This window comes from Pinus tabuliformis, chromosome 8 (genome assembly GCF_031772625.1).
Source record: "Pinus tabuliformis cultivar Carrire ecotype Pingquan chromosome 8, CPIR1, whole genome shotgun sequence".
Classification (NCBI taxonomy): domain Eukaryota; kingdom Viridiplantae; phylum Streptophyta; class Pinopsida; order Pinales; family Pinaceae; genus Pinus; species Pinus tabuliformis.
Window position 1 is genome coordinate 1,951,761,005 of NC_142294.1, and position 21,181 is coordinate 1,951,782,185.

The window sequence follows — 21,181 nt, forward strand, 5'->3', positions numbered from 1 at the left end:
TTTTTACTAGTGGATCCCAATTTGGTGAATAAGGGTTTAAAACCTTCCAAAAGCAATTGAGGCATCAAATGGCATTTTTTGGGGGTAAAACTTTTCCACTTAACACCCCCTATTGTTATTATACACACATATACCTTTCCAAGAGGCACAAGAATCGCCTCAATCAAAGTCCGTCTGCAAAAGATATGCCACCTTGAAGTTAACCTTCCTATGTCGACCACCATGATTCGAGAGGATGCCACATCAGCCCTCATTATTCATGGCAAAGGGGCTAGCCATGCGATCATGATGAAGAAGACTCTAGAAGAGTCGATATTGTAACACTAGTTAAGGGTTGAAGAGTTCAAACTTAACCACTAGTAGGCTATCAAGTTGTATTATAACTGAGCCACTAGGAGAAAAAGGGGTTCTACTCTATTCGAGTGCATTTTGTTCCATAGATGAGCAAAGCATATATTAAAAGAAGGCATATCAGTGCCCTCGCAAAAAACCCATGCGTTACAGTAAATTCAGAAAAAAACAAACGATATTAAATGGCAGTATGCACTGTAAACCACATTTATCTTGAAATAAAATTCTGTGAGAAGTGCGTTGCAAGAAAATTAAACATGAGGGCTAAGAAATTTATTCTGGAGAGAAATTGGTCTTACCTGTTAAAAGGTAGACTGAAACCCCATTTAGTCCCCGTATTTTCCACTGTTAGAGCTGCTCTACAGGTTACAGTCTCCTTACGCGAAAACTTACACAAATTTCTCTGCAATTGATAAATTGGGAACTTGGGTGACAAGGGCGATGGAAATGCAGGCTGTAGACCATAAGTTTGCATCGTTAAAATCATGGTGTATTGAGATGTGTAAATTTGGGCCTATGAAGAAGGGACCAGAGTTCTGTCCCCAAAGTGAATGTGTTATCCTTTCATGAATGTAATGAATTGAATGCAATGTGTGTTTTAAAACAAGGGTGGCATTTGAGATTATTGGTTCATTTCAACTTTGTGGTCACTAACGCCGACACTCTGCGATCTTTTTAAGAGATAAAGGTCCTTTCCAGAAGTCACTCAAAATTATGCCAGAGGGCATTTTTGAACTGAGTGGAAGAGTCGTTTTGGGCCTAAAAGTGCATTCATTGTGATACCAATGGTTCCCAATGGTTTTTAGTTCGAGTGGCTATCCATTCGTGGTTAAGGAATTTTGCACTCTTTCCACTCTAGCTTAATCGTTGGGTCTTTCTGTTAAAAAAAACTCTGTATTCATGTTTATAAATAAATAAATTTGAGTAGAGTGGCTATCCAACCGTGGCTTGAAGAATTTTGCACTCTTTCCACTTTAGCTTAATCGTTGGGTCTTTCTGTTTAAAAAAACCTTTGTATTCATGTTTATAAATAAATAAATTTGAATAGTTTCATATAAATAAAGAAAATAAGAAAGGTAACAATAAAAATATAAATATCAAATTAATATTGAATTTTGACACTTACGATTAATTGCTAGGCTTAACCTCAAGGGTAGAGAATTGACCCTGTGACCTCTTCAATAGAGGGGCACTGATTTGACCAGTTGAACTAACCATCAGCACTTTAGTAAAATAATGTTATTAAAAAGATATATGATTTAAATGGAAATAGTTTCAAAGTGAAGGTTGAGAGGGAAATTAATTTTGTTGTGAATGATATTGAGGTTGTAAGTGTATTTTTTTCTTCAAACTATATTTATAATGACTTTTAATTGGCTAAGAGCTTATCTTCTTTGAAAGTAAGAAAATAAGTTAATTTCTCATAACCCAAACAGTAAATTTAAGAGAATAAGAAAGGTAATAGATAAAAATATAAATATCAAACTAACATTGAATTTCGAAAACAGAAATTGTTATTGTAATAAAATAATGTTATTAAAAATATATATGATTTAATTGGAAATAGTTTCAAAGTGATGGTTGAGAGGGAAATTAGTTTTCATGTGAATGACATTTAGGTTGTAAGTGTCTTTTGGTCTTCAAAAGCTTTTAATAGGCTAAGAGCTCATCTTTTTTTAATGCAAGAAAACAAGTTAACATCCCATGACCCAAAAGTGTTTGATAGTATTGAAACTCTAAGCCATTACAGATCACTGATGGATCATTTTAGTTGATGTGGTTTACCTTAAATAACAGAGATGAGTGAGTTTACATTCATAAATAATAGCTATGATGAATCTTCTCACTATTACTAGACAAATGACTTATAGTAAGTTTTGCCAAGCTAGCAATGAAAGTCCTCACTACCAGTGGACAAGTGAGTTATAATAGGTTTTGTCGCCTTAGGAATGTGTGCACTTTATAAGAAATGTGTGTGTGGATGTGCACATCCTATATTTTATATAGAGATAAGTGAGACTTACTCAAGTACTTTGACTTATGTTTAACTTGTGAGTCAAAGTGATATGAAATCAATTAACCTATGGTGAATTCTCACCATTATGGATTTTTATATTTTAATAAATTACTATGGCTAATTCCACTTTGTTAGGTCCTAAATTCACTCTGTTGTCTTATTTTTTCATGTATTATTTTACTTATTGTATTGTGTGAAGTGTGGAGATGTAGGAAACCATTGAAATCAAATCGTGAGATAATAATAGAATATCAAAAACATTCCACACAATGATTTACATTGGATAATTTTAGAGAAAAACAATGGTAACAAAATAAGAGGCTTGCTAAATTCTTAATAGATTCTCATAATTGTGAATCATGAAGGGCTCCATCAAACCTTATGTTCTTGTAAGAGAGATACTTCCTCTTGTTGCTTTTAGTACTCGATATAGGGTTCAAAAGGTTTTTAGTGTGATTTGTTTTTGTATAACAAACTCCAGGTAGCTACATATGCAAATATTTGTTTTGTAATGTTGCTTGAGATGTCACATTCTTCTTCCACAACTCAACTAGAGTCTTGGACTAGTATGGTTTTGAAACACTTGTCTACTCATAATTTTTGAACCAAACCAAATAATTAATGCCTTTCCTTTTTATTGGATAATGGACCATCAATCCAATTGGTGAAAGGAAATCTTCAAAAATCCATCAAATAGTGGTATTGTGGCTTGAATATAGCTTCTCATGTTTGTGTCTAACTAGCTTATTCTCTCTTGTTGTGGACTCCAACTAGCAAACCTTTCATTTCTTTATGTTCTATGATCCATTGTATTTTGGGTGTTTTTCATTAGTCCTTTCTTCATGCTTCATTGCACTAGATCAAACCCCCGCTCCAAGTCATTAAACTCTCCCTTTCAACAAAGCATTCTCTCCTCTTGTTGTGTAAGAGGATAAGATGGCATCCACTCTTCCCTCTTTTAAGAATTATGGTACCAGTTTAACAAAATACTAGGAGGTAAACAACTATATTCTATGAACCAAGTTTCCATTTTCTCCATCACTGAGCATTGCAGTGGCCTTTGGATATCTCCAGGCAATCAATCTGTTAAAAAATGAAACCCAACAACAATTAATAAATCTCCTAAAATAACCCCTAAACCAACATTTGTTGGTGTGTTTATCTCCTACTCTAAAAGGCCAAATGTTCACAGAGAAAGTATTGCATAATTTTAGGAGGCTATAAATACCATTGCACTCGTGGAGTTGAACCTGACAACCCTCTATTAGTTTTCTTCTAATTAGCAAAACAACTCTTCCTAAGTTACATTACACATTCAATCTTTATGAACTCACCTTGGTATTCATGGGTTTGTTGTGTATGAAGTAGTGATGTTAATGTGGGCTATGAGGTCACATATTATCCTTGTACAGATGCCATCTCTCTAGATGAAAACCCATCAAGTCATCAACTTGTGAGTCATGCTTAATTGTGGATAATCTCCACAATGAGTTTCTCAAACTCAAGCTCCTTTCCTTCGTGACATAAGTTGACCACCTATAGGTATGGGTTCCCATTTCCCTATGGCATAATTTTCCTTTGATGCAAATAGTGGAGGGAAGAAAGGTATCTATTGAGTCCTATTGATGTTGTCCACTTTGCCTCTGCATTAAACATGGTCCCAACCATCACTTAGTGATGTGGAAGTTGAAAATGCAACCATCTTCTTTTGAACATTGACAACCTCTACACTTTGCACTAGCATGGATTTACCTAACGATGACCTTGGCAACAAACCTACAACTCTAGGAGATAAATAGAACATGGACTTTGATCGATTCTCGCCATGAAGAATTATAAATTCCTCTTGGAGGATCATATCAAAGTTTCACCAAATTCTAAGTGGGATTTCACTCGGGCAAAGTAAGAGAGAGATTCATAGTTTTAGAAGTCATTTTAAAGTGTTAAGAATGGAATCAACCATTTGTTGGTTTACGTCAGTTGACCTTCTCACTCTCTTTTTTCAATGCTTTTGAACTTTTCTCCTTGTTCACAATCACTTTATGAATCCACTTCGTGGATCCATTTTGGATCACACCTTCTAGTTTTGGAGGCTTTTGATTGCTACAAAAACTCATACTCTTGGACTAGGATTTCTCTACGCTCTAAATTGGATGACTATGGGAAGTTTTCTTCTCACATCATGCTTCAATCTATCTTCAAAGGCATGACGTCATGAGTTTTGTACAAGGTTTCACATTATTTCTTATGTCTTCTTAGTTCCTCATAGCTCAAAAGATTCTAAGAATGGTGGTTGTCCTCTTTAATGTTCTTTGAGGTTTGCTCAATTGTAATCTAGTTGAGATCCCAAATATTTGTTTTATGGAGAAAATGAGTAACTTGTGTGAACTAATTTCTTCACACTGACTTACCTTGGTGGCACTCAATTCCCTTGTCCAACAAAAGAATTTGCATATTTTTTGTAACTAGACTCCACAAATGCATGGATCGAAAAAGCTATCAACCTTATATTCTCCTTCTTCCTATCTTTTAAGCACTTAGGATGCTACAACATAAAACCTTTGGATGTTGATCAACCAATATTATTTTTGGACATGCATGTGGAACTATATTAGGTGTGATATTCATCCATTTATCATTGCAAGAGCACTCGTGCTCAACTACCATTATCTTACGCCAAGATTTCCTATTTCAGTGGTCAGTCCTTTGGCATTCATAGTTTGTTTTTTTATAACTTTATTGGTCTTCATAAAATGAAAACAATGGTGCTAAGAAGAGATTTGTATCCCCGACTAATAAACAAGGCAAATAAAAGAATATTTCAACATTAAAACCAAGAATGAATTTGCCAATAGTCTTATTAGGCATGCATCTATAACAATGTTGTTGCTGAATCTTGAAAGACCTATTCATTCAAGCTCTACACAATAATGATATAATCTATCAAGCATGATTTCTTTATAACTATAGAGGTAATGATATAGATTTTTACTTTGAAGATGGCTCTCCCCTTCTAATCTCATCTTTGCTATGACTTTCATCATTCATTGATTATTGTTACTTTGAGTGCAAATGCAAGCATGCCCTATTCACCCCTAATCTTAGCTATGCACCTTCTCTTTGATTTGATTTTCCATTTATTAATATGAATTTGGGGATATAGCCTCTAACAATTGGAATCCAAGTGGCTAATTATGTCGTAGTAGCTACATTAGTTCTTGGCATTACATAGGCTACTTTGAACCTTTCCATTGTTCAAGCTCCTTTGAACTTTATGTTTCGTTAAGGAAGTGACCTGAAGGTCCTTCCCCATCTTGAAACCCATTGACCTTAAGGGTTATCTCTTCCACCGTAGAGCCACTTAATGGTCTCTTACTCCTAAAACAACACTTGGATTAGAATTACAACTATTATGAACCTTGTGGCCCTTCTTGTTACAACAAATGCAAATCAATGATGGCTTTCCTTTTTCATAACTTTGATTTTCACTTACACTCGTTGCTTACTTATATGGTCTTCCAAGTGCTTATGCATATTGAGTACTTAATGCTTCTCTTTGTTTCCCTTTGTTTAGTTTGCACAAGAATGATAGTGTTATGTATTGAAACTTTCTCTTATTAGGAATGTTCACTACTCTTTAGTCTTTTCCTAACTTTGGCTTATTTCCTAGCCTTCTTGTTGACCCTTTACAAAGGTGATTTTAATGGTCTTAGCACTGTTGGGAATGGGTCCCCTGCGGGTCAATTTTGGGGTTGAAAGCCCAAGTTTTGGGGCAGAAGGCCCGAAGCTTGTATAAGGAAATGTAAAGTCTCCACATTTTGTGGTCACAAAGCGCGAAGATATCAAGAGTCAAAAAGGGATTTTCGCCCTTAGTCTAGATAGGTTGTGTCAGTTTTAGAGATCCGCCCTTGGTCTGCGAACCATGGGATTGCATAAAAAGGAGGTCTTAGAGGAGTCTAAGGGGGTCAGTGGGTGAAGTAGAAGTACTTGATGAGTCTATAAAGAGCTAAGAGTAAGAGTCTTAGCATAGGAAGAGGCTCTGTAGTTGAGTGTGCAGAGGCCTAGGGTAGAAGTCCACAACTGAGTGTGTGGACCCCTGCAGCTGTGTGCACAGGGTAGATAGAGTCTGTATTGAGAATCTGAATCATCAATAAAGAGAAGTATTCTGAAATTACTGTGTACTTTTCATCTGTGTGTGCATTATTTTACTTCTGCTATGAATGTTGCGATTATGCTATGTTGAATACTAGGGTTATGAATTAATGCTATATTGATGCGCAAATCTATGTATTTTACTTTGTCATATGAACGCAAGTAAGAATATATGTTTACACGAAGATAATTGTAATGCATGTTAAAGTTAACCAATACTTAAGCTAATCTGGGTAGACACAGAAGTAAGGATAATTACAGAGGTGCGTAAGCACCTGATCTATCTATTTAGGGTCTGCAAAGGACGATCAGAGACTTTCGCGGAGGCTCCAAGGACGAATAAGAGAAGTACATTGATAAGCCCTAAAGGGATTATCGATCTGCGTGAAGGTAGAGTGAAGGTCTAAAAACCGACATCACAACCATCTCAGGGTGCGGAAACTTGGTTCCTGCATCCCCCCATACTACTTCGGGTGAGACTTCAGTTCGCACTCTGCGGATTGATGCCGAAAGGGCCAATAGTGTAGGGATTTGCTTGGTTACTTAACGTTGAACCTGGGTCAAGGCCCATCAAGCCAACAAGCACCTCTTACAACCAAAATTGGTTTAAGAGGTGGTGTGCATTCTTTTATCTTGGAACGCACATTACATTGTATAGCCTTGAAGCACTCAATTGTCTCCTCTTTTCTAGAACCATATCTTAAGGCTTCATGCTTTGGCCTAGATTTTATTATAATAGGGTTTTTAAATAATTAGATCATTTGTTCATTATATCCCATATGCTTCATCGTTTTGGAGCATATAATTTTGATGTGTACTTCTGTTGACGGTGTTGGACCCGCCAACATGTCAGGGGATCTCCCCGGTAAGAAGTCCCAACTAGACCTTAGACTGTTTGGAGTAGAAGTCCCAACAGTGGGTAGTACAATATCGCCTTGATTGTGGTTATGCGCAAAGCTAAGTAAGATGTCCTTGTTGGAAGCAAGGGTGTGACCTTGCAGCAAGTCAGGGAAGATGCATGGAAAGGCTCTAACACACGAAAGGGGAGAGGAGTGTGCCCCTTAGAAGCCTATAATAGTACGCAACTTGAAAGGGAACACACGAGCTGAAAGACATCACAAGATGGAAAGTAGAATAGTCGACAATCCAAAGTGATGAGTTAAACCAACAACATGCTTCGATAAGATTCATACAAACATATACGGAATAGTCCATACATACATGCGTAAGTTACAACTACATACATTGTTAGAGTAACCAGAATAGTCAAAATACAATAACAATGCATACATGAAACGTGTTGGCTCTGTTATATTAAAAGAGTGGAAGCTCGAATCATACATACAACCATGACAACCACTAGCCCCAGTAGTGGAATGTTACAGTCACTGCCGCTTGCTCCTCCAAAGAGATGCACTCGCTCTGCAATATGGAGAAGCCAAGGCTCGTTACAATACACTCCAAGCTTTCTCTAAGTTAGACCTATCAAAAGCTTGGATCCCAAAAAGCCTGTACAATCAGTTATAAGGTTCTATATATATTAAAGGGTGGGGTGACCCTTGACATTCCCCTTTGTGACTCTTCCACTACCCTCGTGAATCTTCAACTTACACATGATTGTTTACATTCCACTATTGGCACTTGGTCTTTCACTTTACAACATGTTTACAATACATTCTACACATGTACCCATGTGAGACAAAAATGGGCTTGAGTAAGCCATACATGACATCACTGAGACTCGGACAACTATAGGAAGACTAACTCGTCGACATTCTCTTAGTGATCGTTGGTGGCGAACTGATGCCAAACTTGGTAGTCTGTTATGGTGTCTACGTACTTGGTGGTGACATCCTTCTGAAAGCGAACTCTTTTCTCCATATCATTGGGTACACTAATCTGACACCTTTGTCGAACTCATCATGTAGCATGTGCATCATGGTCTTGAGTGCAGTCGGACCAACGACATACTTATGCACAGTGTCTGTGCTCATCTGCAAATCTGTGTTGATGGCTATGCACATTAACTGCTCGGAATACATGTCTAGCTCCAGTCGGTCTTGGTTCTTTGCTTTCACCTCGATGTGTGTGCCAATGGATGGGATCACATGCATGTGCACAATGACATCCATGCTCCTGAACGCTTGTGCATGTGAAGCTTGTAAGATGGTGATGAGCCGTGGGAGTTCCTCATAGTTCCGGATCTGACTCTGGATGTGTGCTTTCAACTCCACTGCCTTTGGCTTCATCATCTTTGGTAAGTACAACGGGGCTCCCTTGTACCTCATTGTCCATATCTGCATGTGATCAACAACAATGTGTATGTCTGTCAAGATGCATGCTCTCCTAGCATAGTGTTGCTACCAACCATTAAGATGGACAACTGACTTATGCACGGCGACGAAACTGAAGTACAGCTTCCGCATGACTGTCTTGAGAGACTATACTTCATCAAGTATCGCGTTCCTCCACTCTACTCTGGCGAATGTTGATGAAAATAGCAACAAGAAATGATAAAAATAGAATCCAGAATATTCCAATTTTAATTTGTCCTTGAATTAAAATTGTGAATTAAATTCGAATTTACTCTCACTAGTTGCTTGGAATTAATTAATTAATTCATTATGGATTAATTAGTTGGACAAATTCAAGTTAGAAGTCTTTCTGAAGTCATGCAACATTTATTCCTTAAATTAAGGAGATTATCCCTTAATTAAGGAGATAAGATTGAGTTATATTTGAGTTGTAATTAGTTAGCTCAGTTTACTGACTTAAGTCCAGTTAAATTAGTTCCAAACTATTTGAGGAACTAATTATGAGTTATCAGTCAGTTGATGCATGCATGCACTAAACCAGTGTACTCCAGATAATTGAAAATTCCCTCATCAGAAACTCATGCATGTCTATTACGAGAAAGACCCAGTTGAGCTAAATGTCAAGGACAGGTTACAATCATTTGCATGTGTTTTCCTATAAAGGAAACTCATCCATGCATTCAAGGTAAGGTTCCTTGAGGATTACGCAGTTCTGACAATGTGTTAGAGCAGGGTGTGAGAGCAGTGTTACACTGGGTGAAGGAGATCATCCCATAGGTAACTGCACAAGGAAATAGGAGCTTGGAGGGTAGAGGAGAAGGCTTGTGAGAAGCTTTGATTGCCTATGAGCATCCAGGAGGATTGTACTGAGATTTGGCTAGCTGTGAGAGCTACGACTTTGTATAATTCCTATGTATTTCCACCTTGTATGATAATACAGATAGTGGGGTTTTTAGCTGAGGCTTTCCCCAAAGTATTTTCATGTGTATTGTGCATTGATTCTTCTTCGTCTGGTTATATGTGTTTAGCTCTGTTCTTGCTCGATCTTTAAGCTTCCGCAAAGAAAATTGATAGTAGAAGTAGGTTATAATATTTTGCTTTGGTATTTTGCATTATCGAGATAATCTACAATCAGATTTTCTATATGGTCTCAGAGCGAGATTTGTAGAGAATTTGCAGAATTTCTACATGGTATCAGAGCTTGCTGATCTATAGAGAAATTTCTACATGGTATCAGATCCAATTTTATCGGAGCTGTGAACAGTATATGAAGAAGAGAATTCCAAGTTTAAAGTTCGGGGTTGCAAGCGCAAAATCGAATTCTTATCATACTTCAAGGTTGGCCAATGGCGTTCTATGGCTTGAGACTTGAGTATGCCTTGGAAGGCAGCTCGAATTACATAGCATGGAAAGATCGCTTGGAGACTGTATTAGAAGACAATAGCTTGAAGGATTTCATTGATCAAGAAATCCCAAAGCCATGTTCAACTAATGCACAAGAGTTGGCTGAGTGGAAGAAGTGTGTGGCGAGGGTGAGACGGATCATCCTTGAGGGAGTTCGAGACCATATTGTCTTGAGTCTCCATTGGAAGGATACTCCATATTCAATGTGGAAGACATTGAAGGACCTCTACCAAAACAGTAACGACCAAAGGAAATTGGCGCTCAAGGATAAGCTTCTAAGAATCAAGATGGAGAACGGCAATATTATTTCCACATATCTGAACATGCTCACCACTTGCAGAGATAAGCTTGGAAGTGTGGGAATAACTACTGCCGATGATGATATGGTGAGCCTCGCTCTCTTGGGCCTTCCAAAGAGCTGGAATTGTTGAAAATAGCAACAAGAAATGATAAAAATAGAAATGCTATAAATAACATTGCTATAGATAGCATTTTAGGATATATTCCAATTTTAATTTGTCCTTAAATTAAAATTGAGAATTAAAATTTGAATTTAGTCTCACCAACCGTTTGAAAAATAATTAACTGATTCATCTTGAGTTAATTAGTTGGTGAAATTCAAACATGAAGTCTTTGTGAAGTCATGCAACAATTATCCCTTTGATTGAGGAAGTTATTCCTTAATTAAGGAGATAAGGATGAGTTTTAGTTGAGTTGTAATTAGTTAGCTCAGTTAACTGAGTTAAGTCCAATTAAATTAGTTCCAAACAGTTTGTGGAACTAATTGTGAGTTCAGTCAGTTAATGCATGCATGCATGCAACTAATGTTCTCCAGATAGCTAAATATTCTCTCATAAATAACTCATGCATGTCATTTCAGACAAAGACCTAGTTGAGATTAAAGGCAAGGACAGTGTACTATTAGTTGCGAGAATATTCCTATGAGAAAATCTATTACATGCAGAAGGAATTCATTCCTTGAGGATTGTGCAGTTTCTACAGAGGTCAGAGCAGTGTGTGAGGTGAGAATCACACAGGTTACAACTGGAGGACCCAGGGAAAACTGTGCAAGGAAATAGGAGGCTTGGAGGACAGAGGAGGAGGCATATGTGTTGTCTATTTTGTCTATGAGCAGGAGTGAGGGATTGTGCTGAGAGCTGGATAGCTTGAGAGCTAAAGCTTTGTGTAATCCTGAGATATTTCCACTTGTATGATAATACAGATAGCGAGGTTTTTAGCTGAGGCTTTCCCCAGAGTATTCTTTTGTGTTTCATGTGTGATTGATTCTTCTTCTCTGTTATATGTGTTTTGTTTGATCTTGCTCAAATCGATTAAGCTTCTGCAAGTTTGATTGTAGAAGTAGATTAAGTATTTTTCTTTAGTACATTGCATAATCAAATTAATCTACAGTGAGAATTTCTACATGGTATCAGAGCAAAGGTGATCAGAGCTGTGAACAACATACTGAGAAGGGAAAAGTTCGAAGTTTGAAGTTCTTGATTGCAGGTACAAAATCGATTTCTTATCACATCTCAAAGTTCACCAATGGCGTTCAATGGCTTGAGACTCGAGTATGCCCTGGATGGCAGCTCGAATTACATAGCATGGAAGGATCACATGGAAGCGGTATTAGAAGACAATGGTTTGAAGGATTTCATTGATCAAGAAGTCCCCAAGCCAGCAGCAACTAATGCCCAAGAATTGGCGGAATGGAAGAAGTGTGTGGCGAGAGCAAGGAGGATTCTTCTGGAGGGAGTTCGAGACCATATTGTCTCGAGTCTCCATGGGAAGGAGACTTTGTTTTCAATGTGGAAGACATTGAAGTACCTATATCACAACAATAGCGACTAGAGGAAACTGGCGATGAAGGACAAGCTTCGGAAAATCAAGTGTGAAAAGGGCGACACGATTTCTACATACCTAAACAAGCTCATCACCTACAGAGATGAGCTTGGAAGTGTAGGAATCACGACTGTCAATGATGATATGGTGAGCCTTGCTCTCCTCGGTCTTCCTAAGAGCTGGCATAGCTACCAGGATTCAGTGAATGGAAGAGAGAAAATGTTGGATTGGGAATGACTGTGGTCGGATTTGATGCAGGAGGAGATCAGCTAAGCATGATGATGAAGAAAATATAGCCTTAGCAAGTAAGGCAAGGAAAGGGAAAGGGAAGGCTTCCCATTCCAAATCGATTTCTTCCCATCGTGGGAAGAAGATTAACAAATCTAAAGTGAGATGCTTTAATTGTCATGAGGTGGGCCATTATGAAACTAATTGTCCATTGAAGAAATCTAAGAAGGGATCCTCGAAAGGATCAGAAGGTGAGGCACTGACCTCTCAGTTCGAATTGGATTTTACCCTCATCGCATGCATGGTTTCATCGATGGTGGGTTGTGCTTGGTACCTGGACAGTGGAGCCTCATTCCACATGACTGACGATAAGAGTTTATTCAGTACCTTGGAGGAGAAAGACTCAAGATGTGCATAGAGATGGGAGATGATGAAAAGTAACGTGTTTTAGGTGAAGGTACGGTGGTTTTTTAGAAGGAGCATGGAGCTCCTCTCACCCTGATTGCTATAAAGTATGTACCTGGACTGAAGAATAACTTGGTATCGGTCACGATGTTGGAATACAAAGGCTATGATATAGTATTCAGTAAAGAAAAGGCGTTCCTGAGACACATAGCCACGGGTCAGACCAAGAGGATTGGGATTCGAGTGAAGAATCTCTACAAGCTAGAGGTAGATGATTGTGCTACATTGAGTTCCAAAGCAGAATTGGTGCAAAGCCAAGATTGGTGAGTTATGGCATAGACAGTTGGGCCACTTGCATCATGGGGCCTTGAAGATAATGTAACAAATCGCTACCAAACTTCCCAAAGGTAAACTTGAGAAAGTGGACACATGCAAAGGTTGTACCTTGGGTAAGTATGCAAAATCTTCCTTTCATGATCGAGACAGTCGAGCTGAAGCAATCTTGGAGCGAGTTCATACAGATGTGTGTGGACCATTCTCGATAGCCTCCATTGCTAAACAAAGGTATTATGTGATTTTCATTGATGATTTTTCTCGTAAATGCTGGATCTATTTCATGCAGAAGAAGGATCAAACCTTCTCAAAGTTTTGTGAGTTCAAAGCTTTGTTTGAGAAAGAATCAGGGAAGAAGATCAAGGCCTTGAGAAGCGACAATGGTGGAGAGTATGTCTCTCAAGAGTTTAAGGACTTCTGTGCAGCGGAAGGAATTAAACGGGAGTTTACGGCACCTCATAACCCACGGCAGAATGGGGTGGCCAAGAGGAAGAATAGAACGATTATGGGGGCAGCTTGGGCGATGCTACATGACCAAGGCCTACCACTTCATTTGTGGGCTGAGGCATGCAACACAGCAGTCTATTTGCAGAATAGAAGCCCGCATCGCATTCTTGGGATGAAGACACCAGAGGAAGCTTTCTTCGGGAAGAGACCAGATGTGGGTCACTTCCGGATCTTTGGCTCATCAATTTATTGCCATGTGACTACTAAGGATGCTTGGAAGAAACTTGAGCTGACAACTAAGTTGGGGATACTTGTGGGGTACACTGATACACCCTACAACTATTGGGTGTATTTGCCTACCAGTCGGAAGACAGTGGTTTGCAGAGATCTCAAGTTTGATGAGCAGAAGGCCATGTGAGTTTCCCTTGAGAGGGAGCTCCAACTATAGGCTGTGGAGGAACTTTTGGTTCCTAAGGAGGAGGAGCCTCAGACTAATGCGGAGCAGCCGCATGCAGAGGTTCTAGGAGTGGAGACATCCACTCAAGCAGAGTCTTCCAGAGATGGGTGGAAGCGCACGAGGGAAGCTGATAGATTATTGTCGGATGTGAGAGAGAATGTGGGAGAACCATCTTCTCAGTGCAGATAGAGGAGGCCATCTGATAGGTACACTAGATACATGGCCCTTATTGGGGAATGTGTTGAGACCGAGCCATCTTCCTTTGAGGAAGCAGTGCAGCAACCGATTTGGGTTGATGCTATGGTGGAGGAGTATGACTCCATAGTTCGGAACAGTGTTTGGGATGTGGTTCCAAGACTAGAGAACAAGTCAGTTGTGAGTTCCTGTTGGCTTTACAAGGTAAAGAAAGTTGTTGATGGTAGTGTGGAGAAACACAAGGCAAGGTTTGTTGCCCGTGGTTTCTCATAGGTCGAGGGGATCGACTATGATGAGACTTTTGCTCCTGTAGCAAGGTACTCATCTATCAGATTGATGTTGGCACTATCAGCACAGATGGGTTGGAAGATCCATCAAATGGATGTGAAGACTGCATTCCTCAATGGCAAGATTGAGGAAGAGGTGTACATAGAGCAGCTGGAAGGTTTTGAGACCTTCGATCGTGAGTCGCATGTGTGCCGACTCAAGAGAGCTTTGTATGGGCTGAAGCAAGCACCTCGTGCTTGGTACACCAGGATCAACAACTACTTCATCGAGTTGGGCTTCACAAAGAGTGAAGCAGATGCGAACTTGTACCACATCATGGTGGAAGGTAAGCAGTTGATCATTGTTCTTTATGTTGATGATCTGATATTGACAGGTGATGATCAGTTGATCATGTCTTGCAAGGAGGACCTTGCAAGAGAGTTCGAGATGAAAGACATGGGTCTCATGCACTACTTTCTAGGCATGGAAGTGTGGCAGAAGGATGGGGAAGTGTTTGTGTCTCAAGGCAAGTATGCCAATGAGATACTCAGGAGATTCCACATGGAGAAGTGCAAGCCCATGTAGACTCCTCTAGCAGGTAACTAGAGGAAGGAGGATGCTACTTCAGGAGTAGTAGAAGCTACTGTGTATCGACAGCTTGTGGGTTCACTGATGTACTTAGTGAACACACGACCAGATTTGTGCTATGCGGTGAACCAGCTGAGTCAAGCTATGGTTCAACCTACCAAGCTGTTTTGGAAGGTGGCTAAGCATGTTTTGAGATACCTCAAAGGCACATCTCAGTATGGATTATGGTATAGACGGTAAGAGGGAGGGAAGCTACAGGGCTTCACAGATGCAGATTGGGCAGGGAGTCCATCAGATAGGAAGAGCACAACAGGAGGAATTTTCAACCTTGGTTGAGTTGCAGTTTCTTGGTACAACAGGAAATAGAGGTTAGTTGCACTCAGCTCAGCAGAGGCTGAATACATGGCTACAAGTTAGGCAGCATGTGAGGCCATTTGGATGCGAAAAATTCTAGTTGGTTTGTTTGATCAGAGGATGGATCCAACTATGATATATTGTGATAATCAAAGTTGTATCAAACTCTTTGAGAATCCAGTATTTCATGATAGGTCCAAGCACATCGACATTTGGTATCATCATCTCAGAGACTATGTGGCGAGGAGGATCATGTTGTTGCAGTATATTTCGACCGAGGAGAAAGATGTTGGCATTTTGACTAAGGCATTGTCAAAGTGTAAATTCAAGTTCCATAGAGATAGGATCGGGGTGGCAAATAATCCCTTTCTTGTTGAGAGGGAGTGTTGAAAATAGCAACAAGAAATGCTAAAAATAGAAATGCTATAAATAGCATTACTATAGATATCATTTCAAGATATATTCCAATTTTAATTTGTCCATGAATTAAAATTAAAATTTCGTCTCACCAGCTGTTTGAAAAATAATTAATTAATTCATCTTGAGTTAATTAGTTGGTGAAATTCACACATGAAGTCTTTGTGAAGTCATGCAACAATTATCCCTTTGATTGAGGAAGTTATCCCTTAATTAAGGAGATAAGGATAAGTTGCATTTGAGTTGCAATTAGATAGCTCAGTTAACTAAGTTAAGTCCAGTTAAATTAGTTCCAAACAGTTTTTGGAACTAATTGTGAGTTCAGTCAGTTAATGCATGCATGCATACAACTAGTGTTCTCCAGATAACTGAATATTCTCTCATAAATAACTCATGCATGTCAGTTCAGACAAAGACCCAGTTGAGATAAAAGGCAAGGACAGTGCACTATCAATTGCAAGAATATTCCTATGAGAAAATATCTTGCATGCAGAAGGAATTCATTCCTTGAGGATTGCGCAGTTTCTACAGAGGTCAGAGCAATGTGTGAGGTGAGAATCACACAGGTTACAACTGGAGGACCCAGGGAAAACTGTGCAAGGAAATAGGAGGCTTGGAGGACAGAGGAGGAGGCATATGTGTTGTCTATTCTGTCTATGAGCAGCAGTGAGGGATTGTACTAAGAGCTAAAGCTTTGTGTAATCCTGAGATATTTCCACTTGTATGATAATACAGATAACAGGGCTTTTAGCTGAGGCTTTCCCTAGAGTATTCTTCTGTGTTTCATGTGTGATTGATTCTTCTTCTCTGTTATATGTGTTCTGTTTGATCTTGCTCAAATCGATTAAGCTTCTGCAAGTTTGATTGTAGAAGTAGATTAAGTATTTTTCTTTATTACATTGCATAATCAGATTAATCTACAGTGAGAATTTCTACAGGAATAGCTACCAGGACTTTGTGAATGGAAGGGAGAAACTGCCGGATTAGGAACGACTGTGGTCGGATCTCATGTAGGAGGAGATTGGGAGGAGCACTTGAGGTGGTCCTTCCCCATCTTGAAACCCATTGACCTTAAGGGTTATCTCTTCCACCGTAGAGCCACTTAATGGTCTCTTACTCCTAAAACAACACTTGGATTAGAATTACAACTATTATGAACCTTGTGGCCCTTCTTGTTACAACAAATGCAAATCAATGATGGCTTTCCTTTTTCATAACTTTGATTTTCACTTACACTCGTTGCTTACTTATATGGTCTTCCAAGTGCTTATGCATATTGAGTACTTAATGCTTCTCTTTGTTTCCTTTTGTTTAGTTTGCACGAGAATGATAGTGTTATGAATTGAAACTTTCTCCTACTAGGAATGTTCACTACTCTTTAGTCTTTTCCTAACTTTTTTTGACCCTTTACAAAGGTGATTTTAATGGTCTTAGCATTGTTGGGAATGGGTCCCCTGCGGGTCAATTTTGGGGTTGAAAACCCAAGTTTTGGGGCAGAAGGCCCGAAGCTTGTATACGGAAATGTAAAGTCTCCACATTTTGTGGTCACAGAGCGCGAAGATATCAAGAGTCAAAAAGGGATTTTCGCCCTTAGTCTAGATAGGTTGTGTCAGTTTTAGAGATTCGCCCTTGGTCTGCGAACCATGGGATTGTATAAAAACGAGGTCTTAGAGGAGTCTAAGGGGGTCAGTGGGTGAAGTAGAAGTACTTGATGAGTCTATAAAGAGCTAAGAGTAAGAGTCTTAGCATAGGAATAAGCTCTGTAGTTGAGTGTGCAGAGGCCTAGGGTAGAAGTCCACAACTGAGTGTGTGGACCCTTGCAGCAGTGTGCACAGGGTAGATAGAGTCTGTACTGAGAATCTGAATCATAAATAAAGAGAAGTATTCTGAAACTACTGTGTACTTTTCATCTGTGTGTGCATTATTTTACTTCTGCTATGAATGTTGCGATTATGCTATGTTGAATACTAGGGTTATGAATTAATGCTATATTGATGCGCAAATCTATGTATTTTACTTTGTCATATGAACGCAAGTAAGAATATATGTTTACGCGAAGATAATTGTAATGCATGTTAAAGTTAACCAATACTTAAGCTAATCTGGGTAGACACAGAAGTAAGGATAATTACAGAGGTGCGTAAGCACCTGATCTATCTATTTAGGGTCTGCAAAGGACGATCGGAGACTTTCGCGGAGGCTCCAAGGACGAATAAGAGAAGTACATTGATAAGCCCTAAAGGGCTTATCGATCTGCGTGAAGGTAGAGTGAAGGTCTAAAAACCGACATCACAACCATCTCAGGGTGCGGAAACTTGGTTCCTGCATCCCCCCATACTACTTCGGGTGAGACTTCAGTTCGCGCTCTGCGGATTGATGCCGAAAGGGCCAATAGTGTAGGGATTTGCTTGGTTACTTAACGTTGAACCTGGGTCAAGGCCCATCAAGCCAACAAGCACCTCTTACAACCAAAATTGGTTTAAGAGGTGGTATGCATTCTTTTATCTTGGAACGCACATTACATTGTATAGCCTTGAAGCACTCAATTGTCTCCTCTTTTCTAGAACCATATCTTAAGGCTTCATGCTTTGGCCTAGATTTTATTATAATAGGGTTTTTAAATAATTAGATCATTTGTTCATTATATCCCATATGCTTCATCGTTTTGGAGCATATAATTTTGTTGTGTACTTCTGTTGACGGTGTTGGACCCGCCAACATGTCAGGGGATCTCCCCGGTAAGAAGTCCCAACTAGACCTTAGACTGTTTGGAGTAGGAGTCCCAACAGTGGGTAGTACAGTATCGCCTTGATTGTGGTTGTGCGCAAAGGTAAGTAAGATGTCCTTGTTGGAAGCAAGGGTGTGACCTTGCAGCAAGTCAAGGAAGATGCATGGAAAGGCTCTAACACACGAAAGGGGAGAGGAGTGTGCCCCTTAGAAGCCTATAATAGTACGCAACTTGAAAGGGAACACACGAGCTGAAAGACATCACAAGATGGAAAGCAGAATAGTCGACAATCCAAAGTGATGAGTTAAACCAACAACATGCTTCGATAAGATTCATACAAACATATACGGAATAGTCCTTACATACATGCGTAAGTTACAACTACATACATTGTTAGATTAACCAGAATAGTCAAAATACAATAACAATGCATACATGAAACGTGTTGGCTCTGTTATATTAAAAGAGTGGAAGCTCGAATCATACATACAACCATGACAACCACTAGCCCCAGTAGTGGAATGTTACAGTCACTGCCGCTTGCTCCTCCAAAGAGATGCACTCGCTCTGCAATATGGAGAAGCCAAGGCTCGTTACAATACACTCCAAGCTTTCTCTAAGTTAGACCTATCAAAAGCTTGGATCCCAAAAAGCCTGTACAATCAGTTATAAGGTTCTATATATATTAAAGGGTGGGGTGACCCTTGACATTCCCCTTTGTGACTCTTCCACTACCCTCGTGAATCTTCAACTTACACATGATTGTTTACATTCCACTATTGGCACTTGGTCTTTCACTTTACAACATGTTTACAATACATTCTACACATGTACCCATGTGAGACAAAAATGGGCTTGAGTAAGCCATACATGACATCACTGAGACTCGGACAACTATAGGAAGACTAACTCATCGACATTCTCTTAGTGATCGTTGGTGGCGAACTGATGCCAAACTTGGTAGTCTGTTATGGTGTCTACGTACTTGGTGGTGACATCCTTCTGAAAGCGAACTCTTTTCTCCATATCATCTGGGTACACTAATCTGACACCTTTGTCGAACTCATCATGTAGCATGTGCATCATGGTCTTGAGTGCAGTCGGACCAACGACATACTTATGCATAGTGTCTGCGCTCATCTGCAAATCTGTGTTGATGGCTATGCACATTAACTGCTCGGAATACATGTCTAGCTCCAGTCGGTCTTGGTTCTTTGCTTTCACCTCGATGTGTGTGCCAATGGATGGGATCACATGCATGTGCACAATGACATCCATGCTCCTGAACGCTTGTGCATGTGAAGCTTGTAAGATGGTGATGAGCCGTGGGAGTTCCTCATAGTTCCGGATCTGACTCTGGATGTGTGCTTTCAACTCCACTGCCTTTGGCTTCATCATCTTTGGTGAGTACAACGGGGCTCCCTTGTACCTCATTGTCCATATCTGCATGTGATCAACAACAATGTGTATGTCTGTCAAGATGCTTGCTCTCCTAGCATAGTGTTGCTACCAACCATTAAGATGGACAAATGGCTTATGCACGGCGACGAAACTGAAGTACAGCTTCCGCATGACTGTCTTGAGAGACTATACTTCATCAAGTATCGCTTTCCTCCACTCTACTCTGGCGAATGTTGATGAAAATAGCAACAAGAAATGATAAAAATAGAATCCAGAATATTCCAATTTTAATTTGTCCTTGAATTAAAATTGTGAATTAAATTCGAATTTAGTCTCACTAGTTGCTTGGAATTAATTAATTAATTCATTATGGATTAATTAGTTGGACAAATTCAAGTTAGAAGTCTTTCTGAAGTCATGCAACATTTATTCCTTAAATTAAGGAGATTATCCCTTAATTAAGGAGATAAGATTGAGTTATATTTGAGTTGTAATTAGTTAGCTCAGTTTACTGACTTAAGTCCAGTTAAATTAGTTCCAAACTATTTGAGGAACTAATTATGAGTTATCAGTCAGTTGATGCATGCATGCACTAAACCAGTGTACTCCAGATAATTGAAAATTCCCTCATCAGAAACTCATGCATGTCTATTACGAGAAAGACCCAGTTGAGCTAAATGTCAAGGATAGGTTACAATCAGTTGCATGTGTTTTCCTATAAAGGAAACTCATCCATGCATTCAAGGTAAGGTTCCTTGAGGATTACGCAGTTCTGACAATGTGTTAGAGCAGGGTGTGAGAGCAGTGTTACACTGGGTGAAGGAGATCATCCCATAGGTAACTGCACAAGGAAATAGGAGCTTGGAGGGTAGAGGAGAAGGCTTGTGAGAAGCTTTGATTGCCTATGAGCATCCAGGAGGATTGTACTGAGATTTGGCTAGCTGTGAGAGCTACGACTTTGTATAATTCCTATGTATTTCCACCTTGTATGATAATACAGATAGTGGGGTTTTTAGCTGAGGCTTTCCCCAAAGTATTTTCATGTGTATTGTGCATTGATTCTTCTTCGTCTGGTTATATGTGTTTAGCTCTGTTCTTGCTCGATCTTTAAGCTTCCGCAAAGAAAATTGATAGTAGAAGTAGGTTTTAATATTTTGCTTTGGTATTTTGCATTATCGAGATAATCTACAATCAGATTTTCTATATGGTCTCAGAGCGAGATTTGTAGAGAATTTGCAGAATTTCTACATGGTATCAGAGCTTGCTGATCTATAGAGAAA

At 39.3% G+C, this 21,181-nt stretch overlaps 1 protein-coding gene across 2 annotated transcripts in view; it reads right to left on the reverse strand.

Moving 5' to 3' along the window:
• The window catches only part of LOC149244273 (preprotein translocase subunit SCY1, chloroplastic-like), a 225,824-nt gene extending 224,702 nt beyond the window's left edge, over positions 1-1,122 (reverse strand). The window contains exon 1 of one of the 2 annotated variants that reach the window (XM_089374782.1): positions 651-1,122. In XM_089374782.1, the coding sequence (XP_089230908.1) occupies positions 651-838 (188 nt within the window). In that variant the 5' untranslated portion in view covers positions 839-1,122. The remainder of the gene's footprint in view (positions 1-650) is intronic. The other variant, XM_089374781.1, reaches the window with a different exon arrangement.
• Between the last annotated feature and the right edge of the window lie 20,059 nt (positions 1,123-21,181).